General features: G+C 48.0%; 1 protein-coding gene across 2 annotated transcripts in view; it reads left to right on the plus strand.

Annotated features, from left to right (window-relative positions):
• The window catches only part of COTL1 (coactosin like F-actin binding protein 1), a 346,092-nt gene extending 325,585 nt beyond the window's left edge, over window positions 1–20,507 (plus strand). Inside the window, exons 2-5 of one of the 2 annotated variants that reach the window (XM_079316053.1) lie at window positions 135–259; window positions 589–671; window positions 10,984–11,141; window positions 19,194–20,507. In XM_079316053.1, coding sequence (XP_079172179.1) covers window positions 183–259; window positions 589–671; window positions 10,984–11,141; window positions 19,194–19,304 — 429 coding nt within the window. In that variant the 5' untranslated portion in view covers window positions 135–182 and the 3' untranslated portion in view covers window positions 19,305–20,507. Of the gene's footprint in view, window positions 1–43; window positions 260–588; window positions 672–10,983; window positions 11,142–19,193 lie in introns of those variants that run through there. The other variant, XM_079316052.1, reaches the window with a different exon arrangement.
• The last annotated feature ends 762 nt before the right edge of the window (window positions 20,508–21,269 follow it).

The following is a 21,269-nucleotide window of genomic DNA, read 5'->3' on the forward strand; positions in this document are numbered from 1 at the left end:
CGGGCCCGGCAGAGCCATTGGCGGGGCGGCGGCGGAGGGGCGGGCCGGCCGCGGCTGGCGGGGCTCGGCTCGGCTCGGCTCGGCTGGGCTGGGCTCGGCTGGGCTCGCTCGGCGCGGTGCGGCAGCAGCGCTGCCCCCCAGCTCCGCGCCGCTCCGCGCTGCGCCCCCTGCCCTTCGCCCCCATGGCCACCAAAATCGACAAGGACGCGTGCAGGGAGGCGTACAACCTCGTCAGGGACGATGCCACCGAGGTGAACTGGTAGGTGGCCCCCCGGCATCGCACCCGGACGGGCAGCGCTGCGCGGGGATTCTCCGTCCTCTGTCCCCGCTCCCCAAAGGGCGATTTCTACAGACCTTGCCCCTTCTCCTCTTCCCCTCTTCCTAAATAATTTTTTTTTTTTTTTTTACAGTCTGTTCTTCCCCATTTCCTCTTTCCTTTCCTAAAGACTGTGACTGCTCAATGTATTCTTCGCCTTCCCTTCCCCTGGTCCAAAGGGAGACTTTTAAATGTGTTATCCCCTTTCCTTTCCCCCATCCGGAAAGGTGACTTTAACTGTATTATTCCCCTTGTCTTTTCCCTCCCCGCAGGGTGACGTTTAAGTACAATGGCTCTACAATCGTCCCTGGAGACCAAGGGGTAGACTATGAAACCTTTAAAAGGAAGTGCACAGGTAAGCTCCGTCCCGGTTGCTTTGGCCCCTTTCCGCCCTTCTTGCTGCCGGGGCGAGGGGAAAGGATGGGAGGGAACTTGGGGGAACCGGGACAGCGCTGCTGCTTCCCCGCGCCCGCCCCGTCCTGCGGGACCGCGTTTCCACAGAGTGCAACTCTCTCAAGTCCATAGTCCAGCGGCTCTTTTTGTCTCACCCTTAGATTAAGGTCCTTTGGGCTCTTTCTCCCCTCTTTGCACAATCTCCCAGCGTTTCTCGGTTATAAACCAGATAAAACCTGCGATAAGCAACGGTCTCCTTGTTGGGCAATGCAATTTCAGGGCAAAACCTGCTCGGTTGTCGTGGCTAGAAAGATGCGGTCATACAGACCGTTGAGAACGAAATACTTAGAAAATTCTTCTGAAAATCACAGCAGCAAAGCAGCTGCAGTTGGAAGGATTGCTGGGGTTTTTTTAAGAACGCGAAACGTGAGCGGAGGGAGGTCATTGCAAAGCGGGGCTCGAACAATACAGCCCTGCGAACAATCGCAGATGTGGCGTTGCACAACCGCAACTGTTGCGGTTCAAACGTGGCAGAAGCTGAGCTGCCGGCTGTGGAGCATTCAGGGGAGGAACAAAGCCTGGGGAAAATGAAAATAAATTGAGGAGTGTTCGACTTCACCTGATCGTGACTTTTGATGAGTTTCACAAAAGGGCGTTTGATTTTTGTCTCGGTTTTCCTCGTACATTTGCTGCTAGTTAACAATGTCACCAAGCGAGGTGAGATACGGAGTATTTTTTACTAATACTGGATTATAACAAAATCTTCCTCGCTCAGCCAGTTACTGTACATTCAAGTGCTATGATTCACCTGTATTTTCAGAGTTATGTGTCTGGTCTGTGGAGGAATTGTGTTGGGCAGGAATTATGTTGAGCAGGAATTGTGTTGAGCAGGAATTGTGTTGAGCAGGAATTGTGTTGAGCAGTCTCTGCCCTCTGAAGGTGGGGCAGTTCCAGGGGACACCTCAGGCAGTGGCTGTGGAACAGCAGTGCCTGTCCCTGGGGCTGGGAGTCCCCGGGCTTGGCTGTGCTTTATTGAGTGGAAGGGGAGAACTCCAGGAATGTACCTGAGAGCAGGACAGGTCTGATCAATCACAGGAGAAAAGTGTATTTCAGTCCTTGGAAAGGAGCCATGAAATGAAGATGGTTTAGGCTGCTCTGCTGAGATGCTGGCAGTAGGGTCTCACTGAGATTAACACAACCACTCGTTTCCAGCTGTTCTTGAGAACAGGGAAAATTCTCAGAACTGGGAAAGGTCCTGTCGTAGCTGGTGTCAGAAGAACTGGTCACTGCACTGCAGGAGTTCCTTCCCACTCAACTCTTTTTAGTGGGCATCAGAAGGGAAAAGCAATTACCTGGAATCCAGGGAATCCCAGGGCTCAGCACTTTGGAAGTTCATGGCAGTGGCTGATTGTTCCCTTGGGAGGTCAGTGACTTCAGGATCTGAGTGCCACGTTCTCTGTCTCCTCTCCTGGCCAACATAACTGAGCATCTCCACTGTCTCCAGACACCTGGAGAGGCAGGGGAGCCTTCCCCATTTATTTTCTCACCTTGCCTTTATACAGTCCATGTCTTTCTTTTTGTCTGAGCTGATTTTCAATGTTTTTTCTGGGTAGGAACCCCATCAGAACTTTCTCTTCTCCATTCTGTGGAAAAGGGAATCTTTTTCTGGAGTGGCTGAACAGGCAGAGGGGTTTTGGCAGAGCACAGGCACATGAGTTGGGCTGGGTAGGATGAGGATGACAAACAGGGGAGGCACACATTGCAATCCAGAGTGCAGCCACATCAGTGTTCTAAACAGGCTTTATAAACGGTGTTCAAACTAAGCTGAAAAAAGGGGAATCTTCCATATTTTGCAAATAAGCTCAGTAAGGGATGAGTTAAATACAGGACACTTGTGGGGTAGGCTGTGGCCTATTGTTAGCCTTTAAAGGGGAGATGAATCCCTTAGAGCTGCTCCATGCTCCCTTTGCCTCTTCCTCCTTTCCCTTTCCCTTGCCATGCACCTGCTCAGGGCTGTTCCTTGGCAGACCAGGGCCAGAAGTTGTCCTCAAGCCCCACCTCTGGAGCACAGCTGTTGGAGGCTTAAAAAAAAGGCAAATCGAGGTGCCTGGTCCTTGGCTGAGAGCTGAACAGGATCTTCCTCCACCCACGAATTTCGGTGCTGCAGTTGGGGAAGGAAGAGATGCAAGTTTTGGAGCCTCCATCTGTGCAACAAACCTTCACCTGGCCTGCTAGACATAGTCAGGACTCAAACCTTGTGCCAGCAGTCAAGTTGGAGCTTTCCTTCCCATCTGGAAGAAAATAGAAGTAGAGTTGGTTGGAATATTTCTACTGAAACAAAGTCAGTAAAAGAAGAGTCCTCCTGATCTCTTCCATCTCCTTTTTCATTTCACTGGAGGGGAGAAGAGCTGCTATCAATGCAAACAACTTCAGAAAATGCAATTAAAATTTTTAAAAACCTTGGTATCAGAATAAACTTCCTGATTTTAAATTCCTGTTGTGTGACAAACACTGCCCTGAAAGCCACAAAGTGCTGCAGCTGCCTCTGGTAGAAGCTGAGCATCACTTGGTGGTTGGAGGTGAGAGCAGGAGCTGGGATTGCAAATCTCAGTGTGCAAAGAGTCACTGTCAGAGCTTGCTCTGCTCCACTTTCTGCACCAGCTGTTTCAGCACTGTTCTGAGCTGCAAACATCTGTGTGTCTGCTTTCTGTAAGCACCATTCTTATTGAAAGCACCTTGGTACACATTGCTTCCCTGCTGGGCACTGGGCAGCAGCACAGGCAGGGTCACTGTGCTGATTCCTGCTGCTCTGGGACCAGGAAGGGCTTTTGTACCAGTTTGGAAAATATCCTGTGGTGGATGTCCTGCCTTGTGCAGTGACAGAGGTCAGGAAGGAGCTCTTGGTAACAGGGCTGTGGTTTTGCTTTTTTCTTCATCTCTCCATAACTCTTTCTATGCCCATCACTGACTCTGCAAACCTCCTTGGGGAAACCAGTGTGGCTGGGGACAAAGGGAAAGAAACTGAAATTGGTTCTTTTAGAGGAAGTAGCAGTTGAGGGAGGCTGTGTCAGAAACCAGCTCTGCACACCTCCAGCTGTTCTCTGGGGCTTCTGCAGGAGCACACAGAGGTGCTGAGCTGGGGCAATGGGGCCCCTGCCCTGAGCCAGGAGCTGCTGCTGTCCCTGCTGTGGCTCCATTCCTCCTCTGCTGCACACTCAGATACACATCCCACACCAGATCCTGGCCTGGGGCCTTTTCTTCCTTAGATTTTCACTATGCTTTGTGTAGGATCAGAAACGTTTAACAAACAGCATCATTAAACTATCACATTTTTCCCATCCCCATTTGGGGACATCAATTGCCACTCTTAGAGGAAGGAAACATGGAAAGAAGAGCTTCTTTAGTGCCCTTTTTTCAGCATCTTCAGCCTGAACCCTGGACTTCTGTGTGTTGGCTGCTATTGTGCTGTCACTGTCAAGGTCTGTTTGTCTCAAGACAGCTCAGACACTGCCTGGAGGCAGCAGACCCTGGTGTAGAGACAGGCATAGACCTTCTCTGGCCTCCAAAGGCCACCTGTGTGAGCACCTCTCCTCCAGCTATCCCAGACTAAAGCCAAGGAGGTTGGTTTCAGCCACTGGCACATCCTTGTGTGATTCAGAGGTGGCTGCTGGGGGCTCTTCCTCTTGCCAGTGTCCTATCCAATGGCCAGTGTCCTGCCTGGTGGCCAGTGTCCTGCCAATAGCCAGTGTCCTGTCTAATGGCCAGTGTCCTATCCAATGGCCAGTGTCCTATCCAATGGCCAGTGTCCTGCCAATGGCCAGTGTCCTGTCCAATGGCCAGTGTCCTGCCTGGTGGCCAGTGTCCTGTCTAATGGCCAGTGTCCTGTCCAATGGCCAGTGTCCTGCCTGGTGGCCAGTGTCCTATCCAATGGCCAGTGTCCTATCCAATGGCCAGTGTCCTGCCTGGTGGCCAGTGTCCTATCCAATGGCCAGTGTCCTATCCAATGGCCAGTGTCCTGCCAATGGCCAGTGTCCTATCCAATGGCCAGTGTCCTGCCTGGTGGCCAGTGTCCTGCCTGGTGGCCAGTGTCCTATCCAATGGCCAGTGTCCTATCCAATGGCCAGTGTCCTGCCTGGTGGCCAGTGTCCTATCCAATGGCCAGTGTCCTATCCAATGGCCAGTGTCCTGCCAATGGCCAGTGTCCTGTCTAATGGCCAGTGTCCTGCCTGGTGGCCAGTGTCCTATCCAATGGCCAGTGTCCTGTCCAATGGCCAGTGTCCTGTTTAATGGCCAGTGTCCTGTCCAATGGCCAGTGTCCTGCCTGGTGGCCAGTGTCCTGTTTAATGGCCAGTGTCCTGCCCAATGGCCAGTGTCCTGTCAGGTGGCCAGTGTCCTGCCCAATGGCCAGTGTCCTGCCTGGTGGCCAGTGTCCTGCTGTGCTGGCCCTTGTCTGACCCAGAGAGCCTGCAGACCAAAGCTGAGGCCATTCACTGTGTCAGAGTCATTAAACACTCTGTAGACACTCCTTGTGTCTCCTGGCTCAGGACTGTTTTGCTTGGTCTTAACAGCACAGATTACCTCTGCAGGAAACAAGGATTTAATTCAAGGCTTCTGATCCATTTTACTTCCCAGTTGCAGCTCTTGCCTCTGCAGATGGCCTGGCTCCAGAGGAAGCATTAATTTGGTGGTTAGTACTACGTGCCATCAGTACACTTTGTAAAAAAACAGCTGAGCTGGTGCATTGGAAGCCAGAAAGAGATAATAGTTGAAGGTTATTGTATGAAAGCATGTGACAGCTCTTAGGATTTTTTTGGGTGGGGATGTTTTTAATTTCAAAGTAATTTAACTGAGCTGGTTGCTGTTGCTGAGAAGAGTGGAATGAGTTACAACTGAAATGACATCCTGTAGAACTTTGTGTGTGTCTGTTGTACCTGACTGCCCTGGACATTGCCTCAGTGCCTGTATTATGAAGCAGCAGAGCATCACATTGGCTCTGTCTGTGGTTTAATTTCATTTTTTTTAGTGTGTAATTTGCCATTAAGCAATGGAGTGATCAGAAGACTAAATTTTCTCTCCCCACCCCCCCCAGCCATATGTGAACAGCTGTTCTCAATACATCTCTGACAAAAGAAATAATGAGCCTTTTATTTGGAAAGTCCCAGTCCAGAAAAATAATTGCAGTGACAGCATGAAATGGGATGGTTATTCATGTGTCTGAAAAGATCAGCCCAAAACCACACTGGGCATTCAGCAGCAGGAAGAACAGAAAATCTTTGGTCTGAAATAAATACCCTATAAAATCATTTGGGGTTGACATAAAATATTAGAAAACAGAAACAGAATTGGCTCCTAACAAAAATACAAGTTTTTTGGGTTTAGATCAATTGTCCCAGGAAATCTGGGCTGCACATTAAAAATGTAGGAGTGTGAGTTGAGGGATCACCAAGGTTACGTTGGCACCTGAGGTTGTAGGAAAGATTTGTAAAAACACACGAGGACATATAATGAGATAGGTGCTTATCTGCATTTGGCTGCATCTTAAGTTGCTAAAATGGGCCTTGTAAATCAATCTCCTACTGCTTTTGTTTTTCCTCTTCAGTGTTCATCTCTCCTGCTTTCCCTTACTGGCTATTTAAAGGAAGACCTGGGGCCACGGGTGGCTTATGGAATTTGTCACCGTGCCCCTGTGCCCTCCCTGCCTGTGTGGACGTGCTCTTGGCAGGGTCACAGTGATCTCCTGGCTGCCAGGCTCAGCCTGGCCCTGCCTGTGGACAGGGTGTGGGTTTAGGGAATATTCTCACTGATTTTTGTGGGTGTAACTGGTCAGGTCAAGGCCTGCAGTGATGGTAACTCTTTAATTAAAATGTTGTGGCTCTGGGTTTGCCTTTGCCATCCCGTGGAGGGCAGAGGAGCAGAGAAAAAAGAGCTTTGTACCTTTTGCCTGCCCTTGGTTTTGGGACCTGCCTGGCCCTTCTGGCCAACCAACACCACCATTGCTTCCTTCAGGGGAGAGCTGGGTCCCTTCTGCTCCCACTCTGCTCCCAGCATCTGCCCAGGTCAGGACAGAAATCATGATTGCCACAGGACCAGCAGCAACCTCACTGCACCAGAGCAGCCACTGTGGGCTCATTTTGCCTGTGCACTTGTGTCCCTGCACTCACATCAGCCACCCCCAGTCACCTGCAGAGGGTTTGGTGGCCCCAGGGTCAGACACATTTGAGATGATTTAATGAACATGTTGGGGTGCAGCAAGGCAGCTCTGCATGAGTTCTGTGGGCTTAGAGAAGGTTTGAGAGGAAAAAGCAGTGTAGGAAGAGGTAGGGAACGTTTCTGTCTGCACTTGTAGCCATGTGAACACAGGGATGACTGAAGAGGTGGAAAATTGACAAATTAATCTAAAATTAATCCAATTGAAGCAAACAAATTAAATCTTCATGGAACCTGTCACGGGCTGCAGTAATTCATTGGACAGAAGACAAAAGCAGGTCAGTCCATCAGCTGCCTTGCTGCTGTGACCTTGATTCAGCAGGCAGGTGAGGATGGCAGCAGTGTTCTTATCGTGGCACATCTGTGGATTGGTCACTCAGAGCCCTCAGCCTGAGAACTGTGACAGTCTGACAGTGTATTTCTTTCCTGCAGCTATTATCTTTTACTGATGACTCACTGCATTTTAATCTAATGGGGAATTTTTCACTACAGCTGAACCAAAGCCCTTGAGTGGATGTAGGAAAAGGGAAGGATAGCTTGAAGGAAGTCTCTGTAGTTTGGCATCAAGCTTTGTTGACAGCCAAGGGCAGCTTAATCAGAATATTTGGAAAAACCTGTCTTAGTGATAAATAAAGAGTTTGGAGAGAAATACCAAGTGATGCTCATTAGGGCATTCATTGTTCTGCTCATTGTCTGTCCAGCCATTGTGAAAGGAGCCGTGGTATTAATTGAATTAACATTGTTAATTTCTGCTGTTTGGATCTTGTGTGATCTCAAATAAAGTTGCTATTTCCATTCTCCCCAGCTCAGTTATTTGCTTCTCTCTGCCCTGAAATTCACGTCTCAGTGGCTGGAAGGGGGTTGCACAGCACTAGGCAGGATTTCCTCTTTCAGGAGAAATCTGTGCTGTCTCTCTCCGATTTGTTCTGCTCCCCTCACTCCCAGCAAATTCCTAAAACCACCGTGAGTGGTTTTGTGTGGAAGGAGGTGGTGATGTTAATGCCTTGAGATTTCTCTGGGAATTGGCACTGATGGCATTGATGACTTCCAGCGTGGGGAGTTGATCTGGCAGGGTAGAACTGATTGACTGTGAAAGAGGAAATCTGGGAGCAGGAAAGAACTTGCATTTTGATCCCCTTATCACTCCGAACACGCTTCAGACTAATTGTGAAACTCAGCCACTTCTGCACAGGGATTTTGACCTGCAGTTGGAGAGGCTTATACCCAGGCTGAGCTAGAGCTAAAAACCTCTCCATCCGTCCCTGATGCCCTTTTAGGAACAGAGACATGTTAATTGCTCAGGGCTCCAATTCTCGTTCCCTCTCGGCTTTGTGTGCAGCGCAATTCACACGCGGCACAGCGAGTTAAAGCATCGCATTTGTGCTAAATACCCTGGGCTGAAAGCTCTGGCAGCTGGAGAGCCTGCTCTGCCTCCTGTAGGGTTTAAACTCTGTGGGGAGGCAGGAGCAGACAGGACCCAGCTGGGTGTGACCCCTTCAAGCCCCCACAAGTGAAGCAGCCCCAGGAAAATCTGCCCAAGAGGTGACTCAGAGCCCCGGTCCGACCTCAGGTGCTCATTAAACTTACTGGGACTGAAATGGTGAAGTAAGAGTTGCTCATGCTTAGGTGAGCTCATGGATGAAAGCTGGAGTTGCTGGATTTGGCTCTCATTAGTGTCATGGAGCTGCTTTCAGCCAGGATGGGCAAGCACTGAAAGTTCTGCTGAGAAGCAAATCCTGCTGCTGCCAGTGAGCTGGGGGTTCATGTAAAATGGAAGTTATTCTGACAGATGAATTCATAGAATCCCAGAATGGTTTGTCCTGGAAGAGGCCTTAAAGATCATCTAATTCCAGCCTCATCATAAGCAGAGACACCTCCCACTATCCCAGTTTGCTCCAAGCCCCATCCAACCTGGCCTTGGACACTTCCAGGCATGGGGCATCCCTGGAACTTCCTCTCTGTGCTGCTATGAAAAAACACTGCTTTTCCACAATCATTATCTTTCTCCATTCTCTTTATCACAGAGGGGCATATTCCAGTGTTCAGGCTCTGAACAGCCTTGGCAGGGACAGGGATGAAAATCCCCCAGGCTCAAGGTGGGGAGCGAGGGCTCCATGGGAAGGGCAGTGACACCAGTGCAGTGCAGGAGGTGCCAGCACTCCATGACATTAAAGGGCCTTCCAGGACTGTTCCCAGAGGAGCCACAGCACCATTCTGGGCAGAGGGTGGCCTCCTTTGCTGTCAGAGCTGGGGAAGCAAGGCTTGCTCCTGGATCTCTTAATTGTAACATCAGGAGATTTACTGTCTCACTTCCCCTTGGGTATTTCCTGGCTGTCGCTTCATTTATGGTTCTAATCAATCTGGGGAAGAGGATTTACTGTCAGAACCAGGAGTCTCCATGTGTGTTTCTTACATTCACCAGTAGCAGGGTAACTGAGGGAGAAGTTTTGTTTGCCTGCAGTGTTAATACACAACTCTTTCTCTCCTTCCAAAGACCCATCTGGATTTTTCCTCTGAATAGCATCTTTCTCTTTGTTTCTATTTCGAGATCTTCAGAGGAGTTTGTTTTGAACACTGTACTGGCTCACACACCCCCCTGCATCCATTCTCCAGTTTGCCCAGTATTACTCAGTCAGTGACAAAAAAATAAAAAAGAACAACGAGAACAAAACAGGGAGAGCAGAGGAGGATTTCTTTTTCAGACTTAAAAAAGCCCTCTCTTTTATCAAGAGGAATTTGTCTTTGTCCACATTTTGGCACATCAAAGTGTTCAAGAAGCTCTGAGATACATCACCTTGCAGAGAATAGCCAAATTTTTAATTTTTAACATTGATTTCTAGCAGCTTATTTTCTGTGGATGAGCAGTTTATTGCTGCTTCTCCCCTGTCTCCAGAGCTCTTGGGACTGGCTCATGGAGTGTGCTGGGGATATTAACAGTCATTCCTTCACCTGGAGCCTGCATTTTCACCTGGCAATTAGTCAGCCCTCTAAGGCATGTTGAACTGGTCACAAGAAGTGTGCCAGGAGTACCAGAAGGTTTGTTCTGGTTTGAGTCACCTCCTTCAAAAGGCCTCAAGTGACCTCTAAGAGATGAGGGATATTCCACAATTCCACAATTGCACAAGTGTCCATCTGCTTTCTGCCACTCCTGGTGCAAGGCTCCAGCATCCCATGGAGCCTGGGGCTGCAGGGGGATGCTGCTCCTGATCAGGAAAGCTTCCAGCTGCCTGGCTCCATGAGTCACCAGGGGATGGAGGAAGCAGCTCTTTGAGATAAGAATCTACAAAGTTGTCACACATATGGCCAGGGTAAATTAGTCTGGAGTGGTGTAGCACAAACTAGCTGTGAAACAAAGATCAGCACAGCTCTAAAATCCAGGACTTTTCCCTCCAGGGCTTCCAAAGGAGTAGAAAAACACACCTGGGCAAGTAATGGCAGGTTTTTCTTCTTTCTCTCCCTTCCTTCTTGTAAATTCATACTACAAGTGAGCTAGAAATGGATGGAGAGAGGAAGAAAGATCAGATTTGCACAATGGCCAGTCTCTGGTAATGTTATAAAATGTGACCCTAATCCTGCTGTTCTGTAAGAAAGAGGCACCAAGATATCACTTTGTTCCTTTCTTCACCAGACCTGGAGATGAATAATTTGGCTGAATGTGTAACTGGGGTTAGCTCTGTGCACCTGACCTGCCTGCTGGCTGTATTTTAGCCATTTCCACTCTGATGTGAGATGCCCAGTTTCCTCCTAGTAACTCAGAGAGCCCAGAAGAGGCAGAGCCAACATGGGCAAAGCACCCTTTGTAAGCACAGGGCATATGAGCTGTACTGCCCCCTGATTCCCAAATGACACATGGGATCAGTGCCTTGCCTTGGTGTGTGAGAGCAACAGGCTCACCCTGGCAAAGGGGAGGGCAGGGATGTTCCTGGCAAAGGGGAAGGCAGGGATGTTGCTGGCAAAGGGGAGGGCAGGGATGTTGCTGGCAAAGGGGAGGGCAGGGATGGTCCTGGCAAAGGGGAGGGCAGGGATGTTCCTGGCTGTGATCAGTTTGTCCCTTTTTGCCTCTGCAGATGACGTGCGATTGTTTGGCTTTGTCCGATTCACCACCGGCGATGCCATGAGCAAGAGAGTCAAGTTTGCCCTCATCACCTGGATTGGAGAGGATGTCAGTGGCCTGCAGAGAGCCAAAACTGGGACTGACAAGACTCTGGTCAAGGAAGTAGTACAGGTAACCTCTTCCTTATGCTCCTAACCACCAGCTCCCATTGCTGTTTCCTGTGCAAACACCGGCAGGAGGGAGAGAGAAGGAAAGATTGGCTCATCCTCCAACTTAGGAGTTAATCCTTTAAAGAGAAGACAGTTTCCTATTGCCTGCCTTCCTCCTAGGAAGGCTTAACATCTGCCCTTTGAGCACCCAGGCATAAAGAAGCATCTTTTGAGCTTAAGGCTGCTGTAGCTATTTAATTTATGCACTCTCCTCCTTGTCACCACTGAGATGTCTCCCATCCCCTTCCTTGATATGGAAATAGTTTAATATTGAATGATCACCAGCAGTATTAAGTTAAGCAGGTAAAATTAAACAGGAAAACCCACACCCTTGTTTGAACTTCTCCCGAGGCTTTTTTGTCTTTGCACAGTGAATTTGTGGAGCTAATCACCCAAAGTCTGAAGTCCCCATTGTACCAATTAACTAACTCTTAATAGCTAACTAGATGTGTACAGGCTTTGTTTGGCCTTGGGTGTAGCAGGGGAAAGAGAAATGGGCTCAGTCCAAGTGAGAACAAACAAGAGCCACGAGAGAAGTGACTCGTGGGAGGTGCACAGAGCCACAGCTGAAACCTGGCTGTGATGGAGAGGATGCTGATGTTTGGAATGTTTCTTCTGGAGAAGTATTTAAAGCAGAATTGGCTCTTCCAAGGAAACATAGAACCAGCTCGCCAGAGCCTAAGGAATGGTTTTGTTTATGCTCTTGGAGAATGGGCTGGTGATTAAATTAATCTCCCTCAATAACTGAGCTCTTGCCTGTGTAAAGGAATCTCCCAACAGGACACTGTGAAGGGTGAGAATGGAGCCCCCCTCAACTCTTTGGTAGCTTATATGATACAGAATATTACTTTTAGATAAGAAGAATGAAGAAGATAATGCATTCCAGATAAACTCTGGTGCTAAATGTTTCACAATGACGACTCAGAGGGGTCTGTTCTCCAAAGAAACTTCCAGAATGACACCTGAGAGATAGAAAAGCAAGTTTGTACTCATGGGAAGCAGCTGAAACTGTGTAATTGTAGCTGAAGATGAAATTATAGAGTACTAATGAATGACTCTTACATGAGTCACTAAGCCCAAGATTTTCTTAAAAATCTGTTTAGACAATGTGTTCCTGTTGAGTTGAATAGCATTCCTGAGCACTGTGCTCAGATCTGTCCCTAGGTCTGTTACATATAATTTGCAATTTCACTTGTTTCATCTTTGATTAGTAGTCTGCACAAGTTAATAATCTGGTGGAGCATTAACCTTTCTTAGCTGTTACTTAAAAGCTTTCACATTCCAATTAGTCTGTACTAAAATACAAAAACAATACAACTGGTACTTGATACACTTTTACTGAGCAACCTTGCCTATAAACCCCTAAACCATTTCTCAATGTCACAGCAATGGTGATCTCCTGTCCAGAAGAAATTATCTTGACAAGTATTTTGAATAGCTCTTAATATGCAACTGAATCCCTCTGAGTGGAGTGAGATAAAAGCAGAACTATTTTCTTCTTTTTATGCCTGTAACCTTGCAGATAATCTGTCAAAATAAACAAGGACAAGAAACTCCAACTGAAATTTAATGGAGGGAATTTATCCCAGAGCTATTTCACTCTTAATAGTTCCCTTGGCCTTCAGGTACACTCTCATTCTTCTGTTTTTCACAGAGATTATTTGAGATGTGAGAAAAATACACTTGTTTTTGTTTTTCTGTAATGATAAAACTACAAATCTGAGTCAGTGTTGGTTCATCATTTGGAATCAGTAGCTCCTACCACCCTAAGGTGGGAGATTTTGGGTCTGCAAACCCTGAATGGGATGTAGGTGCACTTGGGCTCTGTGCAGGGCAGGGTGGCACAAGGAGGCTTTTTGTACAGCTTTGATCTACACAAGGGCCATGCTGGGATTCCAGAAGAGCAGCTCTTCACTCTGAGAAGCCCTCAGTAAAACCTGAAGGGCTCTCACAATCTTGTACTATTTGCCAAAGCAACTGTGGGTCATTATTTAACACCAGAGAGGGGACTCCTGCTTTTTATCCTGTGCTTCACTGATGTACAAACACCAAGAAATGTTCCTGGTTCTGTGAGACAAAGTGAAAGCCAGTCAGCTCAGGAACCTCCTGCCAGCACAGCCCAGCCCTGGGATAAAGAGAATCCCACACAGGGATTGTTAATGGGCTCCAGAAGCACCTGCCACAAGAGAACACAAGGGACATCAGCTGGAGAGGAGCAGATTCTGGGCTCTGAACAAAGGGATGAACTGTCACAGAGCAGAGAGAGGAACTGGGCTGCCCTGGCTTTTGTGTTCCTCCCTTGGAAGGAGGAGCAGGTGCTGTGAAATCTGTGGGGAGGTGGCTTGGGAAGCAGTGCTGGTACTGAGTGCAGGAGGTTGCCAGAAAACCTCTCAGCAAGAAAGGACAATTGATTTTTAGCTGTAATAACTAAAATGACAGGGATGGATCTCATCTGCTACAAATAGCTGTAGTTCTTCTGATCTGTGCTAGATGAGAGCCAGGTCTTCTGGCCCTACTTGGATCTATGCTTATTACCTCTTTAATGTTGTTGGAAAATGGCTTTTGAGTTTATTGTATTTCTTTTGGATTGTAGAAAACCCCACTTAAAGAACTATCAGGAGCTTTTTTTTCCCCTTACAGCCATTTATTTTTCCATCCTTTCCTCCTTAACTCAGCTGGAAATCTTGGCTCAAGCCTGCAGCCTGGTCCAAGCAGTTCAGCTGGGAGCAGCTTAGAAGTAAGGCCAGGATGGGGAACAAATTTTTATCTGTATCTCCTCAAGGCTCTGGCTGGGTCCTGCTGTGTGAGACTGCTGTGCCAATGGAGAAAGGAGTAAGGGGATGCACAGTTCCATCTTTTATCCACTGGGCTTCTCTCCATGCCAAGGACAGGTTTAATGGGGGAAGAATTGGCACAAAATTTCCCATTGCAGGCAGTTGCTTAAGATGTTTGGGAGATCATTTCTGGGGTCTAAACTTAACCCTAGAACAACCCAAACAAGTGGGAACTTTATGGAAGTCCCAGGATGGCCTGGCAGATGTGTACAGAGAGCCACAGCACTGCTGTCCCCTGCACAGCTGCTCTCTGGTGACCAGACCCCACAGCCCAGGCACAGGGGTTGTGGCACTGGCAGTGGCACCTGGTACTGAAATGGGGTGGTTTTGATGTACAACCAAAGAACTAGAAACAGGATTTTCCCTCTGAGTATTCTTGGCTCTCTGTGAACTCATTGCCCTTCATGATTTCATTTCCTACCAGGAGATTTTAACTCTTCCTTAGGGGTCTTTTTCCTGACAGGATTGAATTAATGTCCTGCAGGGCTATTCCAGCAAAGGCACTGCCCAATCTTTGCCAGTCTGTCTGATTTTCCATGTATTTTGACTCTTCTCTGTTTTCATCAGCACTCCTTCCCCCACAAAGTCATGTGCTCTCTTATTTCCCTAATTCATATTCAGGGTAAAACAGCTCTGTTTCTGTGAGCAAATATTCGAGGCATTTTATTCATCATTATTTTTGGTGAGGAATTCATCTGGCTTTGGTGATGTCAACAGCTCTACTGGGTTTCTGCTTTGCAGCTCATTCCCAGATCTTTGTTTTGCTCACTTTCCCCTTTTCCTCTGGATTCCTCACTGCACTGATGATGGTGTCCCAGTGGAGCACCCACTGATGGGGTCCCTGTCCCTGATTTTGAGATCACACAGAATTCCCTGTATGTGCTTTGATTTTCTCATATCAGCACAGAATCCTGACCAGAAGATTAAATAGCTAAATGAAACCAGAAGGTTTAATAGCTTTGTTAGAGGCACTCAGGAAATCAAACTCACAGGGAACAGCTATGTCACAGAGGCTTTGAGAGTTACTCATGAGTGTGAGTGAGATCCTGCTGGGAAGACAAGCTGAATTTTTCTTTTGACTGTTTTTCCTGTTCTGGTTTACTGTAATGACCATACCAAATGGGTATGGATTTACAAGAACCCCCAGTCTAGAGAAGAGGGTCAGAATCAGCAGCTTCTCATCCCCTGTGTCTGACACACAGACTTGTGGCTCTTCCAGTGGGATGAAGCACAGACAGGCAGAATTTGCAGAGCGGCTGAAATGCAGCTCCCATTGCTGAGACAAGTGTTTGCCAGAGGTTTGGACTGGATTCTCTCAGTGTCTGGAATTGGTCCATGTAAAATTGGCAGGGAGCAGATTTGAAGAGAGGGTTTTTGCTGAGCTTGGAGTCTGACAGCTGAGTGCAGGAGCAGGTTTGCTGGAGGCCTGGGACTCAGACCATGCTGGAAAAGAAACCTGGGAGATGTCATCTCCTCTGTACTGCATCTGAGGATGAGATGACCAGTGGATGGGAGTGCTGACATTAAGCACAGTAGAACTGAGGATTTTGAACATCAGCAGAAGCTGCTCCAAGCCCCAGTAAAAATAAAATAAATAAGAAATGGCATGAAGCTGCTCAGCTACCTGGCACCATCTGTAGCTGCTGAGAACCCAAGTGTCTGTAGACCAAACCAGGATTTTACTCCTGGCTTCAGGCTTCCTAAGCTGGGATTTATATGGGCCCCTAGCTTGTTACAATATCTGCACCACACAGATTTTCCCTTGGGTAATTTAGGGAAATTTTATGGCCCATATGCTAAACATTCAAGACTTGGAAGAGGAAGAAAATCTACTCCACCCTTTTTCCCCCCTTTAAGTTGGCTGAAAAAAAGAAGATTGAGCTTTCTGCACAAATTTCATGCTTCCCAGGGAGGGATGCAGGCTCCTCCTTTGCTCCTGCATGGTTGGAGCCCTTTCAGTCTGTACCTGCTGTGGGGGTTGACACAGGGGATGGGATTCCAAAATTGTGAGGCTGTGCTGCTCAGGAGCTGTGTCAGAGAGGAGCACTGGGGAACCACGAGTGAACCTCAGTATTTCTGTGTCCTGTTCACTGATTTGAGAGGTAAAGCCAAGAGACTGTGGTCACTGCTGTGTTGTGAGAGTGAGGAAGATAAATGGCATCATTGTTTTTGTTATCTGGGGGCTGCTGGTGACTGGGGTGAAGACAAAGGCTAGAATTCACTGGCAGGGCTTTCTGTGATTGTAGAAAGCCTGGGGTTGGGGGGAGGAGAAGGGAAAAGGAAGTGGAGGATGTAAGATGAAGAACATGTCAGTTATGCACAGTTATGCACTGTGCCTTAGGATTTGCACCCTGAACAAAAGCCCAGCCCCAGAGAGCTCAGACAGTGAGTTCAGAGTGATGAGGGAGGCTGTGGCTGGAAAAGGTCAAGCAGGATGTTAAAATCAGAAATGCCAGGCACACAACTCACCAAAAACATCTTCCTCCTTGGGGCCAGGCTTGAGGAGACACTGTGGTGGGTAAGAACCAGTGTGAGGAACTGAGGAGGACCCTGAGAGAATGGAATAAAGCAGAGTTATTAATAGCAGTGACCCAGATTGCACTCTGAGGGTACAAATCTGGCACAAGAGGTGGCCCAGTCAGATAAGAGGATATTTAAGAGTGGCTGGGAGCAGAACCCATCTGGCCACTGCTATGGGGATCCTGTTCATTCCTTGCAAGGTGTCTTGGTGGTGCTGATTTGAAATCATGGCTGATGCCCACAGATCAACCCCCAGGAGTCATTTGGATAAGTGTCTAGTTGAGACAGCATCTGAGTAATTATATTTACTTTGTGGCACATGTAATTAATTCTCCTCTGTTCGGGCATGCAGTTTTAATTTCAGAATCAGCTGGATTCTGCAGAGTGGGCATTGAAGAAAATCCCCCTCTACATTTATAAAACACATTTTTCATTGAATCCCTCTCAGAAATGATTTGATGGACCTGCCTCAGTTCTCACTAAAGCAGGGCAAAGACTTGCCCTGAAATCAGGTAGTCCTGGATAATCTGCTTCCCAAGGTGAGGAAAATTTGTTACAGCTGGTACCATTGAAAAGGCTCACCTCAAAACTCACACCTCAGTGGGCATCAAATAGCTGAAAATCCTGGGGTTTGTCTTAGCAAGAGCTGAGCTTGGCAGAGATCTCACCCTGGAGACCTGGAAGTAGGACACTTGTGAGCATGAGTAAAAAAAAAAAAAAAAAAAAAAAAAAGGATTTATTTTTCTTTAAAAAGCAATGTCTTTCCCATTTTCCCTGGACTCTGCCAAGGTGTGGATGAGTGCCTGTGCTGGCCAGCAGAGCTGAGCACTGCAGGAGTGGAGCAGGGCTGTGATTGCTGAGCTCTCTAGCTGCCCAGCAGGCAGAGCAGAGCAGAGCAGAGCAGAGCAGAGAGGCTCTGGAGCTGCTCACAGGATTCCCACAGTGTGAAACAGGATCAGCCACAGCCCGGGGAGGAGGGAGCTGTTCTCCTCTCCCTTCCATTTCTGTGTGAAAGAGGTGCTGAGGCTCTTTCAAGCTGCATCCTCCTCCACCCCCTCCTCTACCCGACTCTGATCCCAAACTGAGACCCTTGAGATGCTGCCAAATACAGAGTTCTCCCATGGCTTGGAGTCTGAAAGCAATTAGAGCCCCATCCCTGCTGTGCTGGGGCTGTTCCAGACCCACACAAGATGCCTTTGCTCCTTCTCCCATCACCTCCAGGGGAACTCACTGCCCAGGGATTCAGGCACTGCAGAGTTCCTGAGACGTCATTTTAATTCATGTTTTTGGTGGAGTGCAATGGATGCTTGTGTTTGTCATGCTGGCTGAAGCTCTGTGGGCTGGGGGAAGGGAGGCTCATGCAGCGTTCTCAGTTGTGGTTAGGAAGGGGAGGAAAATGCTAAAGCAAGCAGCAAAGAGCCTGTTTGCTGAGATGGCTGTGCACACACATGATGCCATGCCAACCCCCGAGGTGCCACTGCTCTGACAGGAGCCCTAAAGGCACCCTGGGATCCCATTCTGCCCCCAGAAAGGTTTTCTGTGTTCACAGCCTGGCATGCCAGCACGCTGCCTGGGGCTTGCCCAGCTCCCAGGAGCTGCAGAGAGCCCCAGGCAGGGACAGCTGCCCTGCAGACACCAGAGCATTGATGCAGGGTGTCCTCAGAGGTCACTGGGGACCACCAAGCACAGGGCAGAGCCTGTGAGCAGAGCAGCCTGTCTGGGGCAGTGCCCTGCCTTTGGCCATGGTCTGTGCTGCACATGAGATGAGGGAAGGAGGCTCTAAATGATGGAGATGAGGGGAGGAGGCTCTAAATGATGGAGATGAGGGGGGGAGGCTCTAAATGATGGAGATGAGGGAGGAGGCTCTAAATGATGGAGATGAGGGGAGGAGGCTCTAAATGATGGAGATGAGGGGAGGAGGCTCTAAATGATGGAGATGAGGGAGGGAGGCTCTAAATGATGGAGATGAGGGGAGGAGGCTCTAAATGATGGAGATGAGGGAGGAGGCTCTAAATGATGGAGATGAGGGAGGAGGCTCTAAATGATGGAGATGAGGGGGGGGAAGCTCTAAATGATGGAGATGAGGGGAGGAGGCTCTAGATGATGGAGATGAGGGGAGGAGGCTCTAAATGATGGAGATGAGGGGAGGAGGCTCTAAACCCACTGCAGGAGCTGAGTTTGCTCCTGGTGCCATCCCTGTGCTGCTCAGCCTTTCACCAAGGCACTCTCCCCACAGCTGGCAGCTGTAACACCATAATGTACTCTAGTGTGCTGCTGTTCTTCCTTTAGGTGAAGGGGCCCTGAAAAGGGCATAGAGAAGATTAGGGTCAGTGGTGGTCAGGAGGTCAATAATTTTGAATATTTTAGTTCACATACTGCTTAGGGAACTTGACCTAACCTGGCCTGTGCATCTCCAGGAAGAGCTGCTGCACCCCTGGATCTTGCAGCCAGTGACTGTGGAAGTAGATACACAACATTTTTCCAGGTTAAGTGTTGGGTTTTGCCTTCACTAGTCTCATCCACAGCTTTCTATTTATCATCCCAGGCACAGGAGATCAGGGCATGCAGCTCAGTCACCCAGGGAAGCTGGATAACCCATCTTCATTCTGCTTAGAAAATATTCCCCCTTTTTTAACAGGCTTTTTCTTTATCTCTTGCAGAACTTTGCCAAAGAATTTGTGATCAGTGACCACAAAGAGCTGGATGAAGATTACATCAAGAACGAGCTGAAGAAAGCAGGGGGGGCAAACTATGATGCACAGACTGAGTAAAGGCAGGAACCTCCTGGCACCATCACCTGGATCTCAAGGGGAGGGCAAAGGCACAACAAACTAACACACCTGAGAGATGAGGCAACTGAACTCCCCAGCTTTCTGTGGCTGCACCTAAGAACTCCCTTTTTTGCATACAGTGGACTTTTATTTCCCATTCTCTCTCATGAAACATTCCTCTCTGGGGCTCTGTTTTTCTTTTTTCTCCTTTTTTTACTCATAACTCTGTTTGTGTTCTCGCACCTGTGGAATTTAGGTTTGGCTCTGCTTTGGTCCTATTCAGCCCTGTGTTTGTAGAGGCTTGCCACTGTGTCCTTCTTCATGTCTGTGTGTTTTACTTGGTCTCTGAGGGAAGAAAGTTTTGGGGAGTTCTGAACATCAATTACTTTAATTTTTGAAAAATTTGTTCTGACTGATATTCTTGGGAATAACATGATTTGCTAGGCTCAGATCAGTTTGGGATGACTTCCCTCAAACTTTGACTAAATCATCTCAGCAGAAATGTCCAGCTGAGATGTTATCTAACAGCTTAAACAACAAAGCCAACAAACAAGCAAACAAAAAAAAATCTTTGACTCCTGATAAATGGGAATAAATTTGCCTTAAAACATTGTTTGACAGTTGCTATGCTCTGTGCTGCATCTCTGTCCCTCCCTCTTAAAGATAAGATCCACCACAATTCCAAAGTGGGTTTTGTTGCTTTTTGGAGGTATCACAGCACAGTAAACTGAGGGGCTTAGAAATGTCTGGACACTTGGTCACTATTTTGTGTACATTGGTCTCTGGGTTTGTATCTGAACTTTCCTAATGCTGGGGCTCAGGAGGTGAAACTGAAATGCATAGATTTCCTTTTTCAATGATGTCTGTAAAAAATAGCAGCTGCTGAATCCTTCCCTGCCCGTGTCCCCCCTGGTTATTCTGCAGTTAAACACAACATCTTCAGTTCTCTGGGGCCTTTGAACATCCTCCAGCTGGGACCAAGGGATGGAGTAGGGCAGCTCCATCCCAGCTGGGGTTAAAAACTCAACAGAGAGAACCTGGGCTCAGTTTGGTACCAAACTGTTTCTTTGTGGGGGCTTCTTTCTATGGCTTTTGTTTTTCCATCAAAAGTAAATGTCCCCAGAATTACATGTTGGGAGAGACTGTGGGGCTTGGGAGTCAGCGCTATCAATCCATTACAGAAATAAATGTTTTTCAAGAACACTTCTCAGTCACTCTGTTTTCTTTTACCTTCCCTGCAACAAGATCATATGTAGGAGGTTTCTTAATCCTTGTTGTAAAGCTTTGAGCTCCTGCAATCTTGGGGCTATTAGGAGAATTAAACACTGGCTTAGATGTAAAATGATCCCAGTGCCTGCAGCCTTTGTCTGCTCATCTCTGCTCTGAGAGGCAGAGGTGACCACAGAGCACCTGACACACTTTTTGTTCAGCAGCTCTGCATCTCCATTTCCAGAGCCAAAATACCAAGTGGGAATTGTAATTAGGTCAAAGAGAATTTCACAGCCAAGGAAAAGAAATGTAGAGAGGTCAGGAACAGATTTGGGAACAAGAATAACACTTTCAGACAAGTTTTGCAGCTTCCTGCACAGGGTTCCATGGGGCATTACAATTCTGGACAGGACTTCCCAAACCTTGCCCTGAAAGAAGGGAAATGGTTGTTTTTTTAGAGGACTGACAGCAGGAACAGGCATAACTAATGGAAGGAGCTTTGCAGAGAGCTTGTGATGCTCTGGGGCTTTGCCTTGCTGGTTCAGTGACCACGATAAACTTTAATTTGACACCCTGTGGCACAAATCTCAGCCTGGTTTTGAAGCCTGGCAGCACCACCACAAGAAATTCATTGGCACCAGTGTGGTGGGGGCTCAAGAAGGAGCTCAGCAGAGGGAAATCAGCTTTCTCAGCTTTCAAATGCACCTCAGCAAGACAAATGAAGCACTTGTGTTGCCTTTGGGAAGATGGGTCCAG

This window comes from Erithacus rubecula (assembly GCF_903797595.1).
Source record: "Erithacus rubecula genome assembly, chromosome: 12".
In the NCBI taxonomy this organism is placed as follows: domain Eukaryota; kingdom Metazoa; phylum Chordata; class Aves; order Passeriformes; family Muscicapidae; genus Erithacus; species Erithacus rubecula.